The sequence below is a fragment of the Caenorhabditis elegans genome, chromosome III (assembly GCF_000002985.6).
Source record: "Caenorhabditis elegans chromosome III".
Classification (NCBI taxonomy): Eukaryota; Metazoa; Nematoda; class Chromadorea; order Rhabditida; family Rhabditidae; genus Caenorhabditis; species Caenorhabditis elegans.
Genome location: NC_003281.10, coordinates 12524081 through 12550237, shown reverse-complemented (window position 1 = coordinate 12550237; position 26157 = coordinate 12524081). Strand labels below are relative to the sequence as shown.

The 26157-nt window shown below is 36.1% G+C and overlaps 2 protein-coding genes, 2 non-coding genes and 2 pseudogenes across 13 annotated transcripts in view; 3 read left to right on the top strand and 3 right to left on the bottom strand.

The window, feature by feature from the left end:
• aakg-1 (CBS domain-containing protein) overlaps positions 1-11574 on the top strand; it is a gene marked incomplete at both ends in the record, with an annotated part of 36738 nt that extends 25164 nt beyond the window's left edge. For 2 of the 7 annotated variants that reach the window (NM_001379957.2, NM_001379958.3), the window contains 6 exons: positions 2931-3003; positions 5397-5619; positions 7290-7545; positions 9286-9561; positions 9839-9949; positions 10953-11574. In NM_001379957.2, coding sequence (NP_001368615.1) covers positions 2931-3003; positions 5397-5619; positions 7290-7545; positions 9286-9561; positions 9839-9949; positions 10953-11234 — 1221 coding nt within the window. Of the gene's footprint in view, positions 1-2156; positions 3004-5396; positions 5620-7289; positions 7546-9285; positions 9562-9838; positions 9950-10952 lie in introns of those variants that run through there. The other 5 variants (NM_001379956.1, NM_001379959.1, NM_001383011.2 and 2 more) reach the window with 4 other exon arrangements.
• Positions 349-432, top strand: Y111B2A.32. The gene has a single exon (NR_052808.1). It is a non-coding gene; the product is annotated as an Unclassified non-coding RNA Y111B2A.32 (non-coding RNA).
• On the bottom strand, positions 357-432 carry Y111B2A.33. Its single transcript, NR_052809.1, has one exon. It is a non-coding gene; the product is annotated as an Unclassified non-coding RNA Y111B2A.33 (non-coding RNA).
• A 1815-nt stretch (positions 11575-13389) lies between the features above and the next one.
• Y111B2A.25 lies at positions 13390-21951 on the bottom strand (annotated as a pseudogene). The gene is made up of 13 exons: positions 21890-21951; positions 21639-21838; positions 21290-21587; positions 20981-21121; positions 20709-20848; positions 19963-20152; positions 15265-15478; positions 15096-15213; positions 14679-14762; positions 14019-14630; positions 13884-13974; positions 13784-13835; positions 13390-13728 (listed from the first exon to the last, which is right to left on the bottom strand). Coding segments are annotated over exons 1-13 (2541 nt in total).
• On the top strand, positions 17947-19866 carry Y111B2A.27 (annotated as a pseudogene). The gene is made up of 2 exons: positions 17947-18044; positions 19259-19866. Coding segments are annotated over exons 1-2 (706 nt in total).
• Positions 21952-22185: 234 nt separating the features above from the next.
• Positions 22186-26157, bottom strand: part of sql-1 (GRIP domain-containing protein) — a 28496-nt gene continuing 24524 nt past the window's right edge. Inside the window, exons 15-18 of one of the 2 annotated variants that reach the window (NM_001268245.3) lie at positions 25936-26120; positions 23871-23995; positions 23014-23121; positions 22186-22497 (exon numbers count right to left, since the gene is read on the bottom strand). In NM_001268245.3, coding sequence (NP_001255174.1) covers positions 22419-22497; positions 23014-23121; positions 23871-23995; positions 25936-26120 — 497 coding nt within the window. In that variant the 3' untranslated portion in view covers positions 22186-22418. The remainder of the gene's footprint in view (positions 22498-23013; positions 23122-23870; positions 23996-25935; positions 26121-26157) is intronic. The other variant, NR_052807.1, reaches the window with a different exon arrangement.

The window sequence follows — 26157 nt, the reverse complement described above, 5'->3', positions numbered from 1 at the left end:
TTGTCGAATCGCCGGATATTTTCATTTTTGGCAAATTGCCGGTTTGCCGAAAATTTGAAAAACGGCTATATGCCGAATTTGTCGATTTGCCCTGAAACAATCGCCTGTGTCATATGACGTTCCTTTAAAATTCTGCCGAATGCCGGAAGATCGGCAAAACCTCTATATTTGCCGAATGCTGCACATCTCTGATCCCTACTAGTGGGGAAAAAAAAGAAAATAGTCGTTTTCTTGAACCCATAAAACAACAGTGTGTTTTCCCTGATGCCTGTGCCCTCTTCACTCGATGTACTATCTCTCTCTCTCTCGCAAGTGTTTCCTTGTGATAAGTACATTATCTCCTTATATTCCTCCTCCTCTCTCTCTCTCTCTCTCTCTCTCTCTCTCTCTCTCTCTCTCTCTCTCTCTCTCTCTCTCTCTCTCTTCCATCACTCCTCTTACGGGTTAAAACCACCACCATGTGACCATCACTAGAGAATATGTGGGAGGAAGAGGTCCTGTAGTGTGGTCAGTGTCAGTTATCAGTGATAAGAAGAACCTCTTTCACTGATTGCTATCTTTCTCTCTTTTTCTCTCTGTCTCTCTCTCTCTCTCTCTCTCTCTCTCTCTCTCTCTATGTTTCGGCAACATCTCGCATCACTTTTGGATCAGATTTTCCCCTGCGTGCTTCAATCAATTGTTTTGTTTGAAAGTTGGGTCCTAGTTTAGGCCTAGGCGTTACCACGCCTACCTGCCAGACCTAAAGGCGACCTCCGCCTGCCTCTCGCCTCATTTTAATTTTTAATTTTAATCGAAAGGACAGCGTGAGGCGGGCAGGCAGGCCCTGAAACCGCGCCTGCCTACCAGGGAAGCAGCCTGTCATGAATGATTTTTTGCGGTTATTTCCGATTAAATTCTACTGGAAATCGTAAGCTCTCTGGCTTCTGACCAGGGGTGGGCATTTGCGTTTCAAGAAATTTCAAGTTTTCAGTATTTAAAATTGTAGCTTTGAAAACTATGTTTATTTGGCTTATAAAGTTAGAAGAGAAGTATATTTTCCATTTTAGATGTTTCTAAAATATTGAGTTTCAAGAAAATTCTTGTCTTGAATTTCTTGAATTTCCTCACACAAAATGAGGTGTAAAATAGTTGAAGCTCAATATTTTTGAAATATCTAAAATAGATTAAATACTTCTCTTCTAACTCTATAAGTTACATAAAAACAGTTTTCAACACTACAATTTTACATACTCAGAAAACTTGAAATTTCTTGAAATTTTCTTGAAACGCAAATGCCCACCCTTTCTTCTGGCCACCTTAACAATTTAAAGTGCTCTTTTTTTTCCATTTTTAGGCTAGAAACTGATGGTTTTCAAAAGCTGAGAATTACTATTTCTAATAGAATTGAATCGGAAATAGTCCTGTAGTTTTCAAAATAAAAAGGACGTAAGAATCAAAAATCTACTAAAAGTGCTATCAGTAACCATATTTCCACAACACAAATCAACTCGTCGCTCCTCGTTTTTCAAAAAAAAAAGAAATTCCTATGCAATTTCCACGTAGTTTTCATTTTCATTTTTCATTTTCGACGAACTGATAACAACACTAAGTCACTTTCTCCGCCGCCGTAATCGTGTTTACCCCATCAACACAAAAAGTTGATATTTCTGATAAAAAAATTGTGATAATTTTCATTCAACGCAACAAAATCAATTTTTGACCTTTTTCTCTTTCTCTCGGAGCGAAAAATGATTTTTAAGTCCCATCACGGCGTGATCTACAAAAATGCGGTATTTTTTACCCCAAAAAATTCTGCCGTCAGTTGAGATCTCTGCGTCTGAATTTCCGCGATTCTTGTAGATCAAACCGGCATGGGACACTCTGACACCACGTGCCTGGTCTCGACACGACAAATATTTTTTATGTTCACTGCAACAAAGGCCTAGCACCGCCTTTAAATACTATCTCTGTTTCTGCCGGTCTTAATTGAAAAGCTATGAAAAATGCGATATTACAGTAGTACTCTTTAAAGGTGCACAGAATATTTGTCGTGTAGAGGCCCTATAATTTCAATTCCATTCAAACTGAACGTTTTTTCTCATAACTTTCTCCGTTTCCTCGTATTTATCTTCTTCGTCTTCTCGTTTTTTTTTTTCACAATTTGCTTATTTTTGCAGAAATCTCTCTATATCCAAATGTGTTGATGTCGCATCACATATTTGTTGCAGCACACGGTACAACTTAGTGTGTGTCTTCTTCTTCTTCTTCTACTTCTTTTGTATTGATTTTTGCGCTGCTTTTTGAAATTGAAATTGAAATTATGGTTGCCAAAAAGAATATTCTCGGAGGGCCCCCATCAAATCAGCTCAACGACAATAGTAGCCTCCCACCAATCGGTGAACTTGTGATATCAGTTGACGACGAGCCAACGACAGCTCCGCCAGTCACGAAACCCGTCAAAAAAGGATGGATTAAAACGGCGAAGAGCAAGGCGTCTGGAACCCTTCGTCGGACACTTTTCGGACGGAGCACGAAACGACGAGCCAAAGATGCTGAAGCGATTCATGAAGCCGGGGAGGAGGAGGAGGATGAAGAGGATTATACACAGGATAACTATGATACAGTGAAATCGTTGCCAGCTTCAGGACATTATGGAAAATCGCGAGTGGGTAACACGTCGCACACGAAGCTTCAAGATTTAGCTGATGAGATGAGGCTTCGAGGAGGTGGACCACCGAAACAAGGATCCGAGCCTCCGATCCCAAAACCTCCGGTAATAATCTTCCGTGTACCTCGCAAGCATGCGAATTCAATGTCATCACTACGTGTCTCACCGGGAGCAATTGGGCCATCGGGTGTTGTCAAGGCGCCGCTTTCCGATCCGAACTTTGACTTTTACACGTGGCACACGTCTGAAGCGGGTTAGTAATTTGAGTGTTGTAATTTTACAGGCATCACTATTCTCGTCGTTTGATTCGATGTCGATTGGCACTGCGGTGCCGGATATTAACGCCATCTTTTTCGGTTTGTTTAGAAGTGAAAAATTATGAATATGAGAGTTTGGATTTGGAAGTAAACATCGAAATTTTTGGTTTGGAGGCTTCGAAATTCAAAATTAAAAAAAAAAGAATATGATTTTTTTTTCCAGATCCAGAATATACTCTGAATAGTTAGTATTTACTAACTTACTACTAGGAGAGTATATCGTTTTCGGTCGTTATGCTCTAATTCGATACCGAGCTAATTTTAAACAATTTCAATTCTTTCAAGCTTCAACATTTATCTGAAGTACTAGATTTAGAATATACTCTGAATATGTTAGTTAGTACTCACAAATTAAGTACTGAATACTAATTTTAATGATGGTGTAGTCGAATTTGTTTTATTGCTTTATTAGACTCAAAATTGTCTGAAAACACCGAATTTCATAATGAAACTTCTTGAAAACTTCTCAAAAAAAGTGATGACAGCTCAAAAATGGCCAAAAATGGATTAATTAAAATTTGAAATTTGACTTGCAAAGCGGCTGGAAACAATTTTTTTTTTTGAAATCACCGTCAAATTTTAAGTATTCAGTGTTATTATCTTCCGATTTCAACTTCATTTACAGGTATTTTAAAGTCGATGGACGGCGAGATTTGGTCAAAAAAAATTTAAAAATCTCGCCGTCCATCAACTTTAAAATACCTAAAGGAAGTTGAAAACGCAAGATAATTGACGTCTACACCCAAAATGTGACGGCGATTTCAAAAAAAAAAATTGAAAGTTGGATTTTTTTTTTCGGCAACTTCAAAGTGTCGTAACTTGGTCGAACCTGCTCTGAAGCAGCTAAATTTTTCGGATTGATCATCTGTTACCATTCTCTATCGAATGTATACAGTGACGTAACGAAGTCCGATAACGAGTTCAGAGCCTTCCCTTGTTAGTGCTTACCAAGGGTGTCAATGTCCCGTAAAAATTACAAAAACGGGAATTCCCGTTCCCGTGAAAATTTTAAAAACGGGACAACGGGAATTCCCGTTTTTTTGAAACACTCAAAAAACGGGACAAACGGGGCGGTTAAAAAAAAAAGAGTGCACAGTTGGCGCAAATTTTAGTGTATTCGAGGCGAATTGATTAAAAAAACTGCATGTAAGTCATTAATCTGCATGAATGAAACATGATACATATTCTGCTTAGCGTCTTGGTACAAAACTCAAAAACAGAACTTTAAAATTTGAAACAAAATCATGAGGAAAATTGTCCCGTTCCCGTGAAAATAAAAAAAACGGGACAGCGGGAATTCCCGTTCCCGTGAAAACACCCCAAAAACGGGACAACGGGAAAAACGGGAAACGGGAATTGACACCCTTGGTGCTTACTGAATACTTACTACTAATAGTAACTAAGTATATAGTTTTGTAGGCCGGTTTTGCTCTAATTCAATAAAAAATAACTAGTTCTGAACAGTTACAATGCTTTCCAGCTTTAAAATATATCTTAAATTGAGTCAGATGAGCAAAAAAAAAAATCCATTTTCAATTTATTCACTGCAACTTTTTCCTCACGAGGGACGAGGAAAAGTGGTTTCTAGGCCATGGCCGAGGGGCCGACAAGTTTCAGCGGCCATTTATCTTGCTTTGTGTTCCGCCTGTTTTCTTTCGTTTTTCATCGATTTTTTCGTTTTTTCTTAATAAAACTGATAAATAAATATTTTTTGCAGATGCTAAAAAAATCATGTATTCAGTGGGCAAGCAGCGGTGAAAGTGGTCAATGCAATATGATGGATTACGGGAATACAAAACCTAAACTTTTTCTGAAACATGATACATATTCTGCTTAAATGCTGAGACTACCTGATTTTCATAACGAGACCGCTGAAAAAGTTTTGAGGTTTCCAAAATTCAACTTTTTTGGTGAAAAAGTCGAGATTTTCGCACAAAAAGTTGAATTTTGAAAACCTCAAAACTTTTTCAGCGGTCTCGTTATGAAAATCAGGTAGTCTCAGCATTTAAGCAGCATATGTATCATGTTTCAGAAAAAGTTTAGGTTTTGTATTCCCAAAAATCATATTACAATGCCCACTTTCACCGCTGCTTGCCCACTGAATACATGATTTTTTTACTTGGAAATTGTTTTAGCATCTGCAAAAAGTATTTATTTATCAGTTTTAATAAGAAAAAACGGGAAAAAACTGTGAAAAACAAAAGAAAACAGGCGGAAAACAAAGCAAGATAAATGGCCGCTGAAACTTGTCGGCCCCTCGGCCATGGCCTAGGAACCACTTTTCCTCGTCCCTCGTGAGGAAAAAGTTGCAGTGTTATTTTTTTATTGCTCCAAAATTTTTAACGCTCTCAAGATTTGTTAATTTTATGAAAATTTGAATTTAAAACCTCCACCCCCCGCCTACCCCAACTATTCTTCAAATTCATTTCCAGATAACCACGACGCTGTATATTCTTTATTCATGAAGGCTCACAAATGCTACGATCTTATCCCGACATCGTCCAAATTAGTGGTATTCGACACACATTTGCCTGTTCGAAAGGCATTCTACGCTCTGGTTTATAACGGAGTACGTGCTGCACCACTATGGGATACCGATAATCAACGATTCACCGGAATGCTAACAATTACGGATTTTATTAAGATTTTGTGCAAGTGAGTTGAATTTTTTGAGAAGTTGGAAAAATTAAATGGTGGTTCAAAACGGGCAATATTTAAATTGCCGATTTGCCGGAAATTTCCATTTCCGGCAATTTGCCGATTTGCCGGAAATGTTTAAAGGGTTTTTTTATAAGGATGGAACACTTAAAACTGCCTGTTTGCAAATTTTTTTGTCGATAAATTCGGCAAATTGGAAAATTGCCGATTTGCCGGAATTTTTCAATTCCGGCATTTTGCCGGTTTGCCAGATATAAAATTTGCCGGAAATTTTTAGAGGAATTTTTTTGAAGACGGAAACACTTGAAACTGTGCCTTTTTGAAATTTTTTTTGCCCGTTTTCTTTAGATATTTTCATAGAATTTGCTACATTTTCAAATTTTTTTTCAAAATAAATATAGGAACATTCATGGGATGCATTCAATTTTGCCTATTGAAAATGATATTCTGAAATTTCCAAAAAAAAGAATGTGCAAAACGCCAATTTGCCGGAAATTTTCTATTCTGGCAATTTGCCGATTTGCCGGAAATTTTATATTCTGGCAATTTGCCGATTTGCCGGAAATTTTATATTCTGGCAAGTTGCCGATTTGCCGGAAAATTTCAATTCTGGCAATTTGCTGGTTTTCCGGAAATTTTCAATTTTGGAAATTTGCCGATTTGCCGGAAATTTTCAATTCTGGCAATTTGCCGGTTTGCCGGAAATTTTCTATTCTGGCTATTTGCCGGAAATTTTCAATTCTGGCAATTTGCATGTTTTCCGGAAATTTCGATTTTCGGCAAATTTTCGGTTTTCCGGAAAATTTAAATTCTGGCAATTTGCCGGTTTGCCGGAAATTTTCTATTCTGGCTATTTGCCGGAAATTTTCAATTCTGGCAATTTGCCTGTTTTCCGGAAATTTCGATTTTCGGCAAATTTCCGGTTTTCCGGAAAATTTATATTCTGGCAATTTGCCGGTTTGCCGGATATCAAACTTGCCGGAAAATTTTAATTTTTGTTTATTTAAAATAGATGTTCATAGGATGCGTACAATTTTGCCGATTAAAAATGAAATTTGCAAAACCACAATTTGCCGATTTGCCGGAAATTTTCTATTCTGGCAATTTGCCGGTTTGCCGATTTACCGGAAAAATTTGCCTGAAATCTCGGGTACCACCTAACCTACTAAGTTCAGCTGAAACCTTGAATTTTGGCAAAACTTTAATATTTACTACAGCTGAACTTTGCTCGTTTTTTCTATATTCTAGAGAAACCGCCCGAAAAATATTTTAAGAATTTTTTTTTGAGGTTTTTTTTTTAAGTTTCACAATTATATTCGGTCTATTTTCAAGCATTTTTAAAAATTTCCACAAAAAAGTTCACGAGAAGTACACGACATGTACGATGGCTGAAGAAGCAAACAAAAAAAAAATTTTTTGATTTTTTTTTCGATTTTTCGCAAAAATTCAAATTATTGTATTGTTTTCAAATTCCCAGGAAAATAAATATTTTTTTTTGCATAGGAAACTCAAAAAAAATCAGAAAAAAAAGTTTTAAAAAATTTAAAAAAAAATTTTTTTTTCTCAAAAAAAAATTTAAAAAATCAGCAAAAATTCTAGACAGGTCGTTGAAAATATGTCATAAATTGCTGTTTAAAAATGTGTGTGTGAAATCAGAAAATTTGCAGGCACTACGACAAAGGAGACAACTCCGAGCGAATCCGCGCGCTCGAAGATCAACAAATCAGCCATTGGCGGGATCAATTCGAGTTGGACGGAACACTTCGACCATTTGTATATATTGATCCAAATGAGAGCCTCCATAGAGCAGTTGAACTGCTGTGCGAGTCAAAAGTACACAGACTGCCGGTTTTGGATCGAAAAACTGGAAATATTACATATATATTGACACATAAGAGAATTATGAAGTTCTTATCACTTTATGTGAGTTTTCCTTTCTTTTTTTTGTTTGGAAAATAAAAATGAATTTTCAGTGATTTTTTTATAAAAATTTGCGAATAATTTTCAAATGGCTAAATTATTTATTAAATTCCCGAAAAATTCTCTGAAAATCTAGTGAATGTTCAAATTATTGAATTGTGCCAGAAAATACAAAAACAATTATTTTCTAAAAATGTAAAAAATTGAAAAAAAGTACTGTTTTTTGTTGACAAATTCGGCAAATCGAAAAATTGCCGGTTTGCCGGAAATTTTCAATTCCGGCCAATTGGTGATTTTCCGGAAATTTTCAATTCCGGCAAATTGCCAATTTGCTAGAAATTTTCAATTCCGGCGATTTTCCGCGATTTGCCGGAAAATTTAAATTTTGCCAAATTGCCGGTTCGCCGATTTGCCGGAAATGTTCAATTCCGGCAGTTTGCCGATTTGCCGGAAATTTCATATTCTGGCAAGTTGCCGATTTGCCGGAAATTTTCAATTCTGGCAAGTTGCCGATTTGCCGGAAAATTTCTATTCTGGCAATGCGCCGATTTGCCGGAAATTTTCAATTCTGGCAATTTGCCGATTTGCTAGAAATTTTCAATTCCGGCGATTTTCCGCGATTTGCCGGAAAATTTAAATTTTGCCAAATTGCCGGTTCGCCGATTTGCCGGAAATTTTCAATTCCGGCGATTTGCCGATTTGCCGGAAGTTTTCAATTCTGGCAATTTGCAGATTACCCGATTTGCCGGAATTTTTTAATTCCTGCAATTTTCCGGTTGGCCAGAAATTTTCAATTTCGGCAATTTGCCGGTTTGCCAGAATTTTCAATTCCGGCAAATCGCTGATTTGTTAATTTCCAGCAGATTGCCAGAAATTTTCAATTCCGGCAATTTGTCGATTTGCTGGAAATTTCAATTCCGGCAATTTGCGATTTGCCAGAAATGTTCAATTCCGGCAAATTGCCGATTTGCCGGAAATTTCATATTCTGGCAAGTTGCCGATTTGCCGGAAATTTTCAATTCTGGCAAGTTGCCGATTTGCCGGAAAATTTCTATTCTGGCAATGCGCCGATTTGCCGGAAATTTTCAATTCTGGCAATTTGCCGATTTGCTAGAAATTTTCAATTCCGGCGATTTTCCGCGATTTGCCGGAAAATTTAAATTTTGCCAAATTGCCGGTTCGCCGATTTGCCGGAAATTTTCAATTCCGGCGATTTGCCGATTTGCCGGAAGTTTTCAATTCTGGCAATTTGCAGATTACCCGATTTGCCGGAATTTTTTAATTCCTGCAATTTTCCGGTTGGCCAGAAATTTTCAATTTCGGCAATTTGCCGGTTTGCCAGAATTTTCAATTCCGGCAAATCGCTGATTTGTTAATTTCCAGCAGATTGCCAGAAATTTTCAATTCCGGCAATTTGTCGATTTGCTGGAAATTTCAATTCCGGCAATTTGCGATTTGCCAGAAATGTTCAATTCCGGCAAATTGCCAAATTCCCGGCAATTTTAAATTCAAACAATTTGCCCATTTGCCGGAAATTTTCAATTCCGGCAATTTGCGATTTGCCAGAAATGTTCAATTCCGGCAAATTGCCAAATTCAAACAATTTGCCCATTTGCCAGAAATTTTCAATTCCGGCAAGTTGCCGGTTTTCCGATTTGCCGGTTTTTTTTTGAAAAAAGTTACACTCGAAAATCATACAGCTTCACTATTTTGCTTCAAAAAAAAAAAAACAAAATTTTGCAGATGCGTGATCTACCTCGTCCATCGTTCATGTCGTGTACTCCACGTGAACTCGGAATCGGTGCCTGGGGTGACATTCTGTGTTGCCACGTGGATACGCCGATCCACGACGCTTTGGAGCTTTTCCTCAAGAATCGAGTTTCGGCACTTCCGTTAATTGATGAAAATGGACGAGTTGTTGATATTTATGCAAAGTTTGATGTGATCAGTTTGGCCGCCGAAAGTTCATATGATAAGCTGGATTGTACAGTACAAGAGGCTCTGCAACATCGATCGGAGGTAACATTTTTACACCGAAAAAACGAAAAAATCGTGCTAAAACCGCTCTGACCAATCAGCGATTCGCCCCGCCCACTTTCCAACCAATCAGAGTTCGAGGACGCTGATTGGTCGCGCAGTTTTTTTTTTTTTGGAATAAATGCAAATGAGCCACAATTGAAGAATCTCGATTTTTTAAAGTTTTTTTTTTAATTTTATGTGGAATTTTAGAATTTCAGACTATTTTAAGGCCTTTTCTTAGTTCAAATATAGGCCAAATTTTGATTTTTTTTTTCAGTGGTTCGAAGGAGTTCAGACATGCCTGGAAACGGATTCCCTGTTCCAAGTACTTGAAGCAATTGTGAAGGCAGAAGTTCATCGATTGATTGTGACTGATCAGGATAAGAAGGTGAGAGAAAATTGAAAAATATTCAAAAATTACGGAAAATTTGTGATTTTTGGTGTTCTAGAGAAATTCAAAAAATAAAAGATTTTTTAGTGTTCAGAGATCAATTTTGAGTCCTCTAACTACAAAAATGTGTCAATTTTTGTCATAAATTGTCCATTTTTGCCACTTTCTGATGGTTTTTGACGGGTTAAACCTAGATTTTCTGAATTCTCCATATTTTATTTACCCGTTTTCAACAAATTAGGCAACTTTTTTATTTTATTTTGCCCATTTTCATTTTTAAGAGAAACATATGAAAATTGAGAAAAAAAAACTGTTTTTTAATGTACAAAAAATGTAGGAATTTGTAGATGTATTTTTAAATAAATTAAATAATTGAAAAATTTCCGCAAAAAACGAACGTTTTCCATTTTTTTTTCGTAAATTATTTTTTAAATACCTTTTTTTGGGAAAATTGAAATTTTTTTGTGGTTTCAAAAATTTCCAATTTTCAAAAAAAAATTGAACATTTTACAAATCAAAAAATTGTTAAAAACGCGATAATTCATATATGGAGAGTTCAGAAAATCTAGGTTTAACCCGTCAGAAACCATTAAAAAGTGGCAAAAATGGACAATTTTGGACCTCCTCTAAAATGGTCAATTTTTTAGTTGGAAGACTCAAAAAATTGCTTTCCAAACACTAAATGAGATGCCCTTTTTCAGAATATAGCGGTTTTGTACATTTTCAGAAAAAAAATTTTTTGCCCAAAAAAAAGGACAGTCATTAGATGGCTGAAAAATGAAAATGGGCAAAAATAAAAAGTTGCCTAAATTTGTTGAAAATGGGTAATTCGTATATGAAGAATTCAGAAATGAGAAAATTAGAAAATTGAAAATTCACGTAAAATTGCAACAAAAAAAAATAGGCGAGAAGCGGGAAGGCTTCAGGCAAGCCCTGAAGCCGCGCGCCTGAAATTCGAAAAATTCGAAATGTTTCCAAAAAATTATTCCAATTCTTTCAGGTCGTCGGAGTAGTCTCACTGTCTGATATTCTCAAAAATCTCGTACTGGATCCATGCCAAAAGCCTCCACCACCACCACCACAATCCCAACAAGCGGGTGGTGGTGGTCCACCAACTCGTAACGCATCGGGTACATCAACTGGCGGCGCTTCGTCCAGTGATTCTCCACCACACAGTATTCCAGAAGGTATTGAAGTTGAAGATGATGATGATGATGACGAAGAAGCTCCACCACCATCAATTGATTGCTCAACACCGGGCCCGTCTTCTGCCGCAACGTAGATATTGATTTTTCCCCCAAAAAAAGTTGTAAATCCCCATCAAGAACTTGTGAATTTTTTCAAGATTTGAAAATTTATCGTTAACGATGATTTAAATGTGTGGCGAAAAATGGCGAATTCTATTGATTTTTTGGGTTTAATGGTGTTATTCATGTGGTGCTGAAAAAGCAGACATGTATTTTAATACATCTCCCCCTATTCATTACGTGCCGAAAAATGTAGAAAAAAAAATGATGTTTGCATTTCTTTAAACATCACATAAGCCCATAAGTAAAGAACTTTCTTGAAAATTGGCCCGAAAAGATGTACATTTTGTACAGATGTGTATATGTATATGTATATGTATATGTATATGTATATGTATATGTATATGTATATGTATATGTATATGTATATGTATATGTATATGTATATGTATATGTATATGTATATGTATATGTATATGTATATGTATATGTATATGTATATGTATAGATGTACAAATGAACCACACATTTTAATCATTTTTGCCGGTACATTTTCAAATATTTTTCAAAATTCTGAATTTTTTGAAATTAGAATGCCCCCCCCCCCCCACACTTGTTAGCATTGCACAGAGTTTTCAGAACGAAAATTCACTGGAAACTATCCATTTTCTCTTATTTTTCCTGACTTTTTCGTTTTTTTTGTTTGTCTTTTGTGTAGATCACCATAATCTATATATATGTAGATTTGACACACCCACACCAAAAAATAAGAGGACCAATACAAAAACAGTTTTGATTTTTTTTCATGTACATAGATGAAAATTTCCCCCCTCAAAAGCGCCTACACCCCCTTCTCTCAAATATCATATTTTTTCTTTTATTTTTATTCTTATTTTTTGTCTGCAACCAACGGATATGTCTCTATTCTTACACAACGGGATTTTATTTTTCTTACTGTTTTCTTTTATTTTTCTAACATTTTTCATTTTTTTTTTCATTTCGCTGTTACTTTTTGTCTCCTCATTTTCGCCCTGCTCATCCTCCTCCGAAAATTGTTGGCACAGTGCCAAAACCGCCCTTATTTTCCGTTGTTTTTAATAGTTGTCATGCCTCCCCCCCCCCCCCCCCCATTACCGCCACCCACACTTATAATATATCACACACAAGAAGCCCTGTAAAAAAAGAACCCCCAAATACATACCCACACACACAAAAGAACACTTGCTGAGAAAAATAAATATGGGTTATTCTGAATTTTTTTTGTTTTTTAAAAATATCTTACAATAATATTTTATTGTTTACAGAAAAAAAGAAACTAAAAATCGTATAATTACAATTAGAAAAATTCGATTTTGCTTACTACGAAAACGTCAAAGAAACAAAAAAGGACCCTAGTAAATATGAATTTTGATTTAAAAAAGGACAATTTTTTAGTTTTTGGAGATCAATTTTGTGTTATAACTACAAAAATAACCATTTTAGATAAGTTTCAAAATTGTGAATTTTTGCCCATTTTGATTTTTTAGCCATCTAATGACTGTACTTTTTTTTGGGCAAAAAAAATATTTTTTTGGAAATCATCAGAAATAGGATAAGGGCAAATTTTTAGGGTTCTGACATTAATTTTGAGTCGTCTAACTACAAAATTAACCATTTTAGAGGACTTTCAAAATTGTAATTTTTTGCCCATGCTTGTCCATTTTTGCCACTTTTTAATAGTTTTTGATGGATTAAACCTAGTTTTTCTGAATTCTACGTATATGAATTACCCGTTTTCAACAAATTTAGACAACTTTTTATTTTTGCTCATTTTGATTTTTCAGCCATGTAATGACTGTACTTTTTTTTATTTGGGCAAGAAAATAATTTTCTGAAATTGTTCAAAACCGATATATTTTTAAAAAGGGTAATTTTTTAGTGTTTATAGATCAATTTAGAGTCCTCTAACTGTAATATTGCCTATTTTAGAGCAGTTTCAAAATTGTCATTTTTTGCCACATTTTATTAGTTTTTGAAGGACAAGTACCTAGTATTTCTGAATTCTCCATATATGAATTACCCGTTTTTAACAATATTAGGAACCTTTCATTTTTGCCCAATTCGTACTGTCCTTTTTTGGGCAAAAAAACAATTTCTGAAAATGTTCTAAACTTTTCTTCTGAACTTCTGAAACTTCTGAAAAGGGATATTTTTTAATCGGGATATTTATGAAGAAATCAATATGGCAATGAAATAAGGAAAACTAAGAGAATAAAAAACAAAGAAAGATGGATTGAATAATGATTTTCTCCGTGATGAATTTCCCTGAAAGCCTCCACCTCCGTCGCCCTCGGCCACCTCGATACGGTGATCTCTGATATTTTGGAGGACCGCCACCTCGTCCACCACGTCTCTGATCCTGATTGTACGGCTGGTGATAGGATGCTCCACCATCACCTCCGCCGGAGCCATAACCGCCTCCGTATCCGCCTATTTGTCGCTGTTGATTATGGTATCTCTAGGGACCTCCTCCCTCTCTTCCTCCATAGTCTGAAATTTAATTTTTATTCTCTTTTTTTCTAATTTAAACACTTTGAACACTTACATTTTTCTTGCGATCGTAGACAAATCCAAACAGAACCAAAGCTGCTAGGCTTCTGAAACAAGATTTATCAGTTTTATATAAAAGAAAAACGAAGCCTCACCTTTGTCTCCATAATTTCTGAAGTTGTAACTTTTTCCGTGCTCTGGACAAATGTAGGAGTTGTCGAATCGATTAATTGTGTTTAATTCATCCTGAAAGCGTGGAAAAATTAAAATTTTCTACAAAAACTGCTCACCAGAGTGAAAACGTTCCCATTCAATCCATTGGCGAGCCTGGAGCGCAATAGTGGCAAGGGCCCGAATTAACGGGACCACCAGTTGCTTTATGGAAGTTTGAGGTGAGGGGCCATCATGAGTGCTGTCAAAGCCAGCAGCAAGCTTTTATTCCTAGTATCTGACGGGTCAGACAACTAGGAACACCCTCCAACAGATTGGCCCACCCGCATAACCACCGGATTGTGAGATTGCTGTGGTGATCCGCTGACGGGTTGCCCCATTGTCAGCGATACCGTGTCTCCACTCCAACTTATACCAGGATTCCTCTTAACCAGAGCCGTCGGATCCGAAGATCTACTGGCTTCTGATCAAGTTACCCACCATGTGCCTCGCGGCCTTCCCGTCTGTCCTCGGCTTTTCAGACTCCAGAGGGGGGGGGGTCCTGAACTAGTTTTCTGAGCTAGATCAGTATACTGGCGACTTTCCCTAGTACCGAAGTACCCGTTCCATCTCCTCCTTCACTTTCCGCTTGGCTTGAAAAGGTCCATTTCATACATTCACGTTTCGCTGGTGTCTTTCACACTGAACCTTTGCCAACTCAGGTTGGTTTTTTCGTGATGTAGCAGCACCTTCTGAAACAAGATGCATCAATTTTATATAAAAGAAAAACGAAGCCTCACCTTCGTCTCCACAATTTCTGAAGTTGCAAATTTTTTCCGGGCGATAATCATGTCAGATCCCGCTGGTTCAATCAAGTTTTCGTCCTGAAAACCAAAAATGAAGAAATTTGAATTTAAAGTTAAGCATTTTATTCAAAAAAACAAAATTCATAGGAACTGTACAGGTGAAATGATTTAACTATGTTGGCAAACACAGACCCCGCCCACTTGCAAGCTACTTTCATACAAATGGGCGGCGTATGTGTTTGCCAACACAATTAAATTATAACACAGTATAAAAAATGGAAGATTTGTGATAGCCAATTACTTTGAGAGTTTATATCACTTTTTGATATTTTTTTTTGTTGAAACTAATTTTGGTGAAATTTCATTGTTGAAAATATGTAGTTTTTTTGTTGTCATAGCATCCACGCTTACCGATGTTGTCTGGCTTGACATCGACATATCCAGTGCGTTTCATAAAATTTATGATAATTCATCCGGGTCTTCACATCGATCATCGGAGTCTGACGTTGATGGCGATCTCTTTCGTCTTCTGCAAGTTTTCGATGATTTTCATAGAATTTATGATAATTATTCAACATACCGTTCTTTTTGGTGGCTTTTTGAAATTTCACAATGAAGCAGTGAATGGGGAAATTGTTCAATATAAACCACTTTTCACCAAATAGGTGGAGCAGTTAATAGGAACATTTCCAGTATCCACTACTTCATCGTATTATCGCAACATCCGGGTCTTCACATGGTGTTAAGCCGATTCTTGGCGCCTCTGTCATGTTGAGGAGGTCAGCGTAGAAGATCTGCTAAAAAAATTGGTTGATTTTTAGGAATTTCAGCTATTTTTAAAAGGAATTTGTTTGAATTGGGCTTAAAATTGACTGAAAAATTACAAATATTGAAGAAAAAATCATTATTTTTTTAAATGGTGTTTTTCTATCATTTTTATATTATTTTTCCTCATTTCAAGGGAATTTTTAAAGGTGGAGTAGCGCCAGTGGGGAAATTGCTTTAAAACACGCCTATGGTACCACAATGACCAAATATCATAGTAAAAAAATAAGAAAAATTTTCTAAATTTTATGATTTTTTGAAAATTGAAAAAAATCTCAGTTTGCGTCGAATCCAGTTTGAACCTCCCGCCCAGTGATTATTTTTCAAATTTTCAACCGATTTTTTATGTTTTCAGTGTATTTTTACAGGAAATTTTACGAAAAAGTTAAGAGAACTGTGAATTATCGATTAAAAATCAACATTAAAAAGTGTAAACCTGTGAATTGAATCATTTCAGGCTCCACATCGTGTAAAGTGTCACTTCTTTGTTTTTACGCCGTTAATGTTGATTTTTAATCGATAAATCACTTTTTTTTCACCTTTCCTTCAAATATCCCGTAAAAATACACTGAAACATGAAAAAACCGGTGAAAAAACAAAAAATAAAAATAAAACGAGCAAGCACGCTCCATCGCTAAAATCATTTGGCGGTAGGTTCAAATTGAATTCGACGAAAACTGAGATTTTTTCAATTTTCAAAAAAGCATATAAAATTTTGAACAATTTTTTGAATTTTTACTATGATAATCAGTCCATGTGCTACCATAGGCGTGTTTTAAAGCAATTTCCATACTGGTGCTACTCCGCCTTTAAAGTGTTTTTCTGCACAAAAATTATTTTTCTGCTCAAAATACTATTGTTCACCTCAAAATACTTTTTTTTCTGCTCAAAAAACCATTTTCTTGCTGAAAAAAATTATTTTTCCGCTAAAAATTTTTTTTTTCAGCTCAAAATACTATTGTTCAGCTCAAAATATTTTTTTCTGCACAAAATATTTTTTTTCAGCTCAAAATTTCAAACTTTTGAACGATAATTTTTAAAATTTTGCCAAAAATTGGCACTTTATTTTTTTCTCAACTTCAAAGTTTTTGAGAAACCTGAGAAATTTCTTTTTGAATTTTGATCAATTCTTTTTCCGGCAACTCGGCGAACCGGCAAATTGGTAAACTGGCGGAATCGAAACTTCCGGCAAATTGGTAAAATGCCGGAATTGAAATTTCCGGAATTGAAAATTCCGGCAAAGTGGTAAATTGGCGGAATTGAAATATCCGGCAAACCGGCAAATCGCCAAAATTTAAACTTCCGGCAAATTGATAATTTGGCGGAATTGAAAATTCCGGCAAATTGGTAAAATGCCGGAATTGAAATTTCCGGAATTGAAAATTCCGGCAAATCGGCAAATTGCCGAAATTGAAACTTCCGGCAAATTAATAAATTGCCGAAATTGAAACTTCCGGCAAATTGGTAAAATGCCGGAATTTAAAATTCCGGCAAAGTGGTAAATTGGCGGAATTGAAATATCCGGCAAACCGGCAAATTTCCGGAATTGAAATTTCCGGCAAATTGGTATATTGGCGGAAGTGAAACTTCCGACAAATTGGTAAAATGCCGGAATTGAAATTTCTAGCAAACCGGCAAATTGGCGGAATTGAAAATTCCGGAATTGAAAATTCCGGCAAATCGGCAAATTTCCGGAATTGAAATTTCTCTCAAATCGGCAAGTTGGCGGAATGGAAAATACCGGCAAATTGGTAAAATGCCGGAAATGGAATTTCCGGCAAACCGGCAAATTGGCGGAATTGAAAATTCCAGCAAATCGGCGAATTGCCGTAATTGAAACTTCCGGCAAATTGGTATATTGGCGGAATTGAAATATCCGGCAAACCGGCAAATTGCCAAATTTGAAACTTCCGGCAAATTGGTAAATTGGCGGAATTGAAAATTCCGGCAAATTGGTAAAATGCCGGAATTGAAATTTCCGGCAAATTGGTTTGCCGAATTTGCCAAAAATTTTCGGCAAATGTGGTTCTGCACTTTTTTTCTTTTTTGCAAAGTAGGCAAATTCTATGAATATGAAAATCGACAAATTACCAAAATCGAAAAATTCCGGCAAATCGGCAAACCGGCAATTTGCCAATCTGATGAATTTGCCGGCAAAAATGCCAGAAATTGGAAGATTTCCCTTTTTTATATGAAATTTTCAGCTCTTTTTACAAAAACTTGGCTGGAAATCAGTAAAAATCGCTTGAATTTCAGATTTTTCTGTTAAAATCAGCAAAAATAATTGTTTTTTTTTGTCAATTTTTCACAAACGTGACCATTTCTTTCCAAAAAAAAAACCACGTCCCTTCAGAAACTCTCGACTATTCAAATCAGTTTGAGAAATTGTTTTCACTCAAAACGTTCAACTTGTCAGCTTCTAAGAAAAATGGACACAATGGAGCATCAGGAGCTTGAGCAAGAAGCCATCGGACCGGCTCTTCCACCACCGTCAATTGCTCAAAAGTCGGAGCTCTTCGAGGAGCACAACGTCGAGTACGAGCTGGCTCGAAAATCTTGTGAAAACCAGGAATTTCCCGCAAAATTTTCTGGCTTTTGGCATTTTTCAAGCACATTTGCCACGTGGCCGAGTTTTCTCTTTTCCGGCCACGCAGCGAAGGCTGTGACTGGGCTTGAGCTTCTTAACTCATGCTTCCCGTCTTTATCCGGACTTTTTTTAGCGAAAAAATCACCAAAAATTGCAGTTTCTGGCACTGTCAATTAGGGGTGGGCGGCGATTGCCGTCCGGCAAATTTTTTTGCCGATTTGCCGGAAATTTTCAATTCCGACAATTTGCCGATTTGCCGGAAAATTTTGATTTTCGGCAAATTGCCGGTTTGCCGATTTTCCGGAAATGTTCAATTCCGGCAATTTATCGATTTGCCGGAAAATTTTGATTTTCGACAAACTGTCGGTTTGGTGATTTGCCGGAAATTTTCAATTCCGGCAATTTGCCGATTTGCCGGAAATGTTCAGTTCCAGCAATTTACCGATTTGCCGGAAATGTTCAATTCCGGCAATTTATCGATTTGCCGGAAAATTTTGATTTTCGGCAAACTGCCGGTTTGGTGATTTGCCGGAAATTTTCAATTCCGGCAATTTACCGCTTTGCCGGAAATGTTCAGTTCCAGCAATTTACCGATTTGCCGGAAATTTTCAATTCCGACAATTTGCCGATTTGCCGGAAAATTTTGATTTTCGGCAAATTGCCGGTTTGCCGATTTTCCGGAAATGTTCAATTCCGGCAATTTGCCGATTTGCCGGAAATGTTCAGTTCCAGCAATTTACCGATTTGCCGGAAATGTTCAATTCCGGCAATTTATCGATTTGCCGGAAAATTTTGATTTTCGGCAAACTGCCGGTTTGGTGATTTGCCGGAAATTTTCAATTCCGGCAATTTACCGCTTTGCCGGAAATGCTCAGTTCCAGCAATTTGCCGGTTTGCCGGAAATTTTAGCGATTTGGCGCAAAACTGCTAGTCTTTGGAAAAGTGAAAAAACTCAGAAATTCCTCGATTTTCTGAATTTTCCGAAAATTAAGTGTTGGCGCTGGAACGCCTGCTTACCTGCCTGGCTTCATGGCGATCCCAGGCAGGCGCCTGCCTACCAAGGAAGCCTCAATTTCAGCTTATTTTGCTTGAAATCTCCAGAATTCCTGTCAATTTTACGGAACGGAACGTTGTAGAAATTCGATAAACTGCTCATTTTTAGGTGATCCGATGTGCTCACAAGCATGGCTACCTCGTCCGCAACATGGATCTCAACAGCTTCCACTACGATGCGGCAAGCCGTCACCTCTTCATGGCGGACATCTCGTCTTTGGTCAAGAACACTTCTGGTGATGATGGAGCTCCGATTGCTAGCTACGCTGGCTGCTTGGATTATGCTCCGTGCAGTGACGATGGACTAGTTGGCGCCCGGCAGGATCTCGAGTCATGGTTCTACCAGCTGGTTCACCTGGTGCTCGGCGAGCTCCCATGGGGAAGTCTGAGCCGCGAAGAGGCTCGAGTCAAGAAGGCCGAGTTCCAGAAGAGAAAGGAGTTCGCGGAGCTTCCAGAGGTGTTCCACAAGATTGCCGAGGTGGTTTTCGCCGAGGAATACTCGGTTGTCGAGGACGAATATGTCAAGTTGGCAGGGCTCACGGAGCAAATCTACAAGGAGCTCGGAGGTGTGATGAATCACGAGGAGAATATGGATTTCGAGCGGGAGCCGACGCCGGATGAGATTCCGCGTTTTGTGATGTGCCGTGACGATGAGATTCCGACGATTGCGGAGGAAGAGGAGCCGGTTGAGGTGGAGGAAGAGAACTCGGAATAGAAATTGAAATTTGAAAAAATATGAAAATTGTGAAAAAATATGGGCTTTTTTTGGGCTTTTTGCCGGATTTTTGAAGTTTCAGCATTTTCAGGCACTACCTTGAACATATTCTGCACTTCGGTCTGCACATCACCTCGATTCTGTGCGGCTTTCTTCTGAATCTCTCGTCTTTGGCGATTCGTGTAACATCCATCCACCAAGTCTCGTTGTTTGCCCATCCGTCGACTTCTCTGTACGTTTTGATGTCCTCGATGAGATCCTCGTAGTCGTCGACTGATTTGCATGAAGCTGGAAAAGAATCGCGTTTTCTAGGTCACTTTTGAAGTCCTCTCGGACGAAATTTTGATGAATTTTAGAGAGTTTTAAAGAGAAAAAAATAATTTTTCAACTGAAAAGTGGTTTTATTTCCAAAAAATGCACCAATTTTGCTAGTAAATATGAATTTTGTACTCGTCTCGGACAAAATCTTGGAGAATTTTGGCAAAAATCGAGTGAATTTTTAAAATATGACGTCATCAAGTTTTCTAGGCCACCGTGTACTTCTCTCGGACAAAATTTTGCTGAATTTCAGTGTTTTTCAGGGAAAACCCGACAAAAACTGATTTTTTAAAGAAAATTAATTACTTTTTCTCTCTGAAAATTAATTTCCGCTAGTAAATTTGAATTTTGTACTCCTCTCGGACAAATCTAATGGGGTTATTCAAGTAGTGTCGGAAAATTAAAAAGTGTAGAAAAATTACGTCACAACCTTATTCAAGTAGATAAAAACATGTATTTAAATACATTTTGCTACATTACTTGAATAACCCCATAAGTATTTTTGGCAAATATTGGAAAAAAAAACATATTTTTTTCAGTTTTTTTCTAAAAAACTAGGGTGAATTCGAGAAAAATGACGTCATCAAGTTTTCTAGGCCACCGTGTACTCCTCTCGGACAAAATTCTGGAGAATTTTGGCAAAAATCCTGTGTTTTTCAGTTTTTTCTGGAAAAAGTTGGGCTAATGTTGAAAAAATTTTCGATTTTCCTCCAAATTTTCACGATTTTCAGTAGATCTTTTCTCTCTACCTTTAAGGTTTTCCATCGGATTTTCGAGTTCAAAATCGGGAAATTTCACCGTATGCGGATTCTCGTCGGAAAATTCTGTTCTGTCGGATATTTTTGTCCGGCACGGAGATCCGCGTCACGTTTCATCATTTCCATGTCTTCTTTGGCGGCGGCCCGCGAGTCACGGTATATGCTTGAATTCGGCGGCGTTCTGGAATTGGAAAACATTGGGTTTTTCAGGAAAAAAAATTCGAAATATCAATTTTTCGGTCGCTTTTTTCTACTTTTTCAAGAAAAATCGAGATGTTTTTTTTTTTAATTTTAAGATCAAAAATCGAATTTCTCGCTATTTTTCTTCGATTTTCCAACAAAAACTCACTGTTTAGTGATATCATTCTGCGTCAGATCACTTTCCAACTTTTTGCCGCAGACAAACGTCTGAGTGAGCTTTGTTGTATCGTTGAATGGATTACTAAGATTCGTATAATTCAACGCTGATGGCGGAATCAGAGTGTCATCTGCGTCTTTTCCTCCATTCGCCGAGCTCGTTTCTCCTCTGCCGACTCATTGTTCTTCATCTCTTCTTTTTAACGACGTTTCTCGTCTTTTTTCAGCGATCTCTGCTCGGCGAGCCGCTTCGGAATCTGAGGTTGACGGCGATCTCTCTCTCTCGTCTTCTGCAATTTTTCGATGATTTTCATAGAATTTATAATAAATAATCGACTTACCGTTCTTTTATGGTGGCTTTTTGGAATCCCACAATGAAGCAGTGAATGGGGAAATTGTTCAATATAAACCACTTTTCACCAAATAGGTGGAGCAGTTAATAGGAACATTTCCTGTATCCACTACTTTATCGTATTATCGCAACATCCGGGTTTGACATCGATCATCGGAGTCTGACAGTGTTGGCGATATCTTTTGTACTCTGCACGTTTTCGATGATTTTCATAGAATTTATAATAAATAATCGACTTACCGTTCTTTTTGTGCATTTTGGAATCTTTTCCTATCGTAAAAGCGTTTAAATTGAAGAATCATCTGAAAACACACGAAAACTTTATTTTTTCGAAAGAAAGAATTCGCGGCAAAATGTGATGCGGCGTCTGCAAACACCGTCACGTCAGAATGCAGACTCAGTGCAAAAAGGGAGACGTCACGGAATAGAGAGCGAAAGAATTGAGGAACAAAGAAAGAACCCGAGAGGTTTTAATAAATTTAGAGAAATATATTTGTTTGAATATATCTATCAAAATCAAGATAAAAATGTCCCAAAATTTTTAAAAATATTTTTTATTGTTTACAGAAAAAAAAAAAACTAAAACTCGTATATTTACAATTAGAAAAATTTGATTTGACTATGAGAAAACCTCGAAGAAACTCAAAAAAAAAAAAAAAAGAACCCTAGAAAATAATTTTAAATGTTCGGTGAAAAACCCGAAGCTTAGGGGGGAAGCGGGGGGACCTGTACAATTATTTTGATGTTTTACTGAATTATAAAAGAACAACTATCGAAGAATGGAATCGAGTGCGGCAGCTGATGATGAAGCAGACGCTGTTTGGCTCGAATTTTGTGGATTTGGAGATCTGAAAAAATGTGCAAAATTATAATTATTTTTCTGGAAAAGCACTCATTTCCAACGGTTTTTTCCCCTTTCTTATGGAATTTTCTAAAATTTTTCGGGCTTTATTTTAAAAAATTCGCCAATTTTGGCGCTTTTTACTTATTTTTGGAGGGTTAAACCTGGATAGATATCATTTATAGAAATACTTATTTTCAAAAATTTTAGAAATTAAAAAAAAAATTGTGAGCCTTCCTCTTTTTTGGACCAACAAATTACTTTAAAAAAAATGTATTTTTTCAAAAAAATCAGTACCCAATTTTGTCACTTTCTTATATATTTTTGAAGGGTTAAACCTTCTTTTTTTTGTCTTTTTTCTGAAATTTTTTGAAAATATTACTGTTTGATAGAGTACAATAATTTTTATTCGGAAAATTCGGAGACTTCAGCTAGAATTTTATTTAATTTAATTTCAAATTTACACGTTTTTTCCAATTTGTTTCAAATTTTTATCTCTTCTGTATATCTTTAAAATGCATACTTTTGTCTAGGTGATTCCAGTGATAGCCCAGGTGTCGATGGTTGTTGTTGTGATCGAATTGGAAGGTGTGGAGCAGTTCGAGACGATTCGGATTCCGCCTCGAGGAATCTGCAATTTTTTAATTAAAATTTTCGCATTTTTCGTAATTTTGTAGTCAGAGAACTCAAAATTGCTATCAGAACACTAAAAAATGCCATTTTTTAGAATATAGCAGTTTTGTACATTTTCAGAAAAATTATTATTTTTTTGCCCAAAAAAAAGGCCATTAGCTGAAAAATGGCTGAAAAATGAAAATGTGCAAAAATAAAAAGTTGTCTAAATTTGTTGAAAACGGGTAATTCATATATGGAAAATTCCAAAAAATCTAGGTTTAACCCATCAAAAACTATTAGAAAGTTGCAAAAATGGACAATTTATGGCAAAAAATCACAATTTTGAAACTCCTCTAAAATGGGCTATTTTGTAGTTAGAGGACTCAAAATCGCTCTCCGAACACTAAAAAATGCCATTTTTCAGAATATAGCGGTTTTGTACATTTTCAGAAAAATTATTTTTTTTGCCCAAAAAAAAGGACAGTCATTAGATGGCTGAAAAATCAAAATGGGCAGTTCGATCTTTTGTAAAATATGAGAATTTTTCTTTCAAGTATACCTTTTTATGTTTTTTTTGGTGAGTTTTTATCATCAATATGAACAAAATTAGACAAAAAAATCATCAAATTTTACGGTTAATTTTCAGTTTTTCCGATATTTCGAAAAAGATTTCGAATTTTCAAAAATACCTGAACAAAATTTGATTAAAATTGAATTCTTTGTTACTTTTCATCTGGGTAATAATTTTTCGTCGAGCTACAGTACCTCACAAATTGATCAGCAATCGTTGGGCCATTTGGTGGAGGTGTCGAACGAGCGGATCCGAAGAAGAATGATGAGGATTGTTGCTGTTGTTGTTGACCGAATGATTGTCGTACAGCTGATTTGAACTGAAAATTCTTTTCTTTTTTTATTTGATTTTTTTCGTCTAATTTTTAAAAATGTTAATAAAGTTATATTTTGACGAAATTTGTACAACATTTTTACTGTAAAAAAATGTCCTAAATGTTGTATTATTTGTTTTGTTAAATTCGCAAGCTTTTTGATTTTCGGCGTATCATTTTTCAAATTTTCCGACATTTTTCCCTTAAAAAAAACGTGATATTGACCAGTGAAACGATAATTTAGCGCGGAAAAATGTCTTTAAAAATTGGCAATATTTGCTGGAAAATGTGAATCTTCTAGAAACTGTAATTTGTTTGATTTTGAATTTTTTTTTTAATGTTAAATATCTATTTTCCGTTTTTTTGCAAAATTTGGTGTTTATAAATATTTTTTTTGTTTTTTTTTCACAAGAATTTCTGGTTCCTGGTTCTTTTCATGACATTATTTTTTGGATTGCTCAATATTTGGCGAGCTCGGCAAAACTCGTTTTTGCCGTTCAAAGATTTGCCGTTCTAAGCAACAGACTTGGAAAAATGTCACACTTTTTGATATTCTAAAAGTTTTTTTGTTTATTTTTTTTGCCTTACAAGGAAAGTAAGTTAATCTAGTCCCGGACTTCGAATCGAGACGTATGTCATTTGAAAGCTTATGGTTAGCCTAGATCACCACAAAAATTTTAGCGGCGGAACTCAACTCTGAACCCCTGAAAGCGCCATCTGAAAAATTTTCTCTGCGCCCTCCTAGTTTTCAATACTATTTCGTATTTATTCATTTTACATATACAAAAATCTTCTTCAATATTTATAAAATGATTTAAAACATTGAAAACAATAAAAATCAGGGATTGATCGCCGAATGGTAAATGCATGGTAAAACGGAATAAAGGTCTCGTGTTCGATTCTTTGAGTGGCAATTTTTTTATTCAATTTTTTTATAATTTTTTTAAATTTTTTTGACCAAAAATTTGGCTTCCAAAAATTTCAGATTTTTTGCAAAAAAATAAAAATTTCCAAAAAGCTTCCACATTGTTTGTTTGTCCCTAAAGACCCCCAAAAACAATTTTTAACCGCTCATAGCCACTTTTAAGGCCATTTACTTGACCTAGAATTCAGCAAAAAAATGCACTGGAGCACTTTCAGATGGCGCTTTCAGGGGTTCAGAGTTGAGTTCCGCCGCTGAAATTTTTGTGGTGATCTAGTCTAAACATAAGCTTTCAAAAGGCATATGTCTCGATTCAAAATCCGGGACTAGATTGACTTCCTTTCCTTGTTAGAATTTTTTGAAATCCCTATTTTTAATGTGTATTTCGCAGGAATTCCCCTTTTTTTAAAATTAATTGAAATAAAATTGACATAGGAAACCATAACTGAACATTAACTAATCATTTTTGCAAAAAAAAAGCGAAAATTTTAGAGAAGTTTCAAAATTGTGTTTTTTGCCATAAATTGTCCATTTTTGCCACTTTCTAATAGTTTTTGGCGGGTTAAACCTAATTTTTCTGAATTCTACGTATATGAATTACCCGTTTTCAACAAATTTAGCCAACTTTTTATTTTTGCCCATTTTCATTTTTCAGCCATCTAATGACTGTCCTTTTTTTTGGGCAAAAAAATAACTACTATATTCCAAAAAATGACACTTTTTTAGTGTTCGGAAAGCAATTTTGAGTCCTCTAACTACAAAATTACGAAAAATGCGAAAATTTTACTTTAAAAAAAAAGCGAAAGTCACTAAAAAATTAAGAAAATTCTATAAATGTTTTAGCAAGCAATTTCGTGATATTTATTCACTTCAACATAATTTTTCAGTTTTTTTTATTGCAAAAAATCCTGGTTCTTGTTTCTTGCAAGGCATTTTTTTCGGAGTGCCTTGGGGAGTTTCGGCAAATTTGCCAGTTCGGAAAACTTGCTGCCCTGCTTGGGCTGTATCGTCGTTTTCTAATCACCTTATCCATTTCTTCAGCCGGATATTCCAAAACATTCGCCAAAAGCAGTGCTATATCGGGCCGTTTCGCGGCATCCGACACAAAATAACTGAGAAATAGCTGGCGAAGTGTTGAATCATCGATACGATACGATTCTGTTGGTTTTTTCGGAGATCGGAGCTCTTCGATTTGAACTTCAAGGTCTTCTGGAATAATGAGTGATTATTATTACTATTATATTTA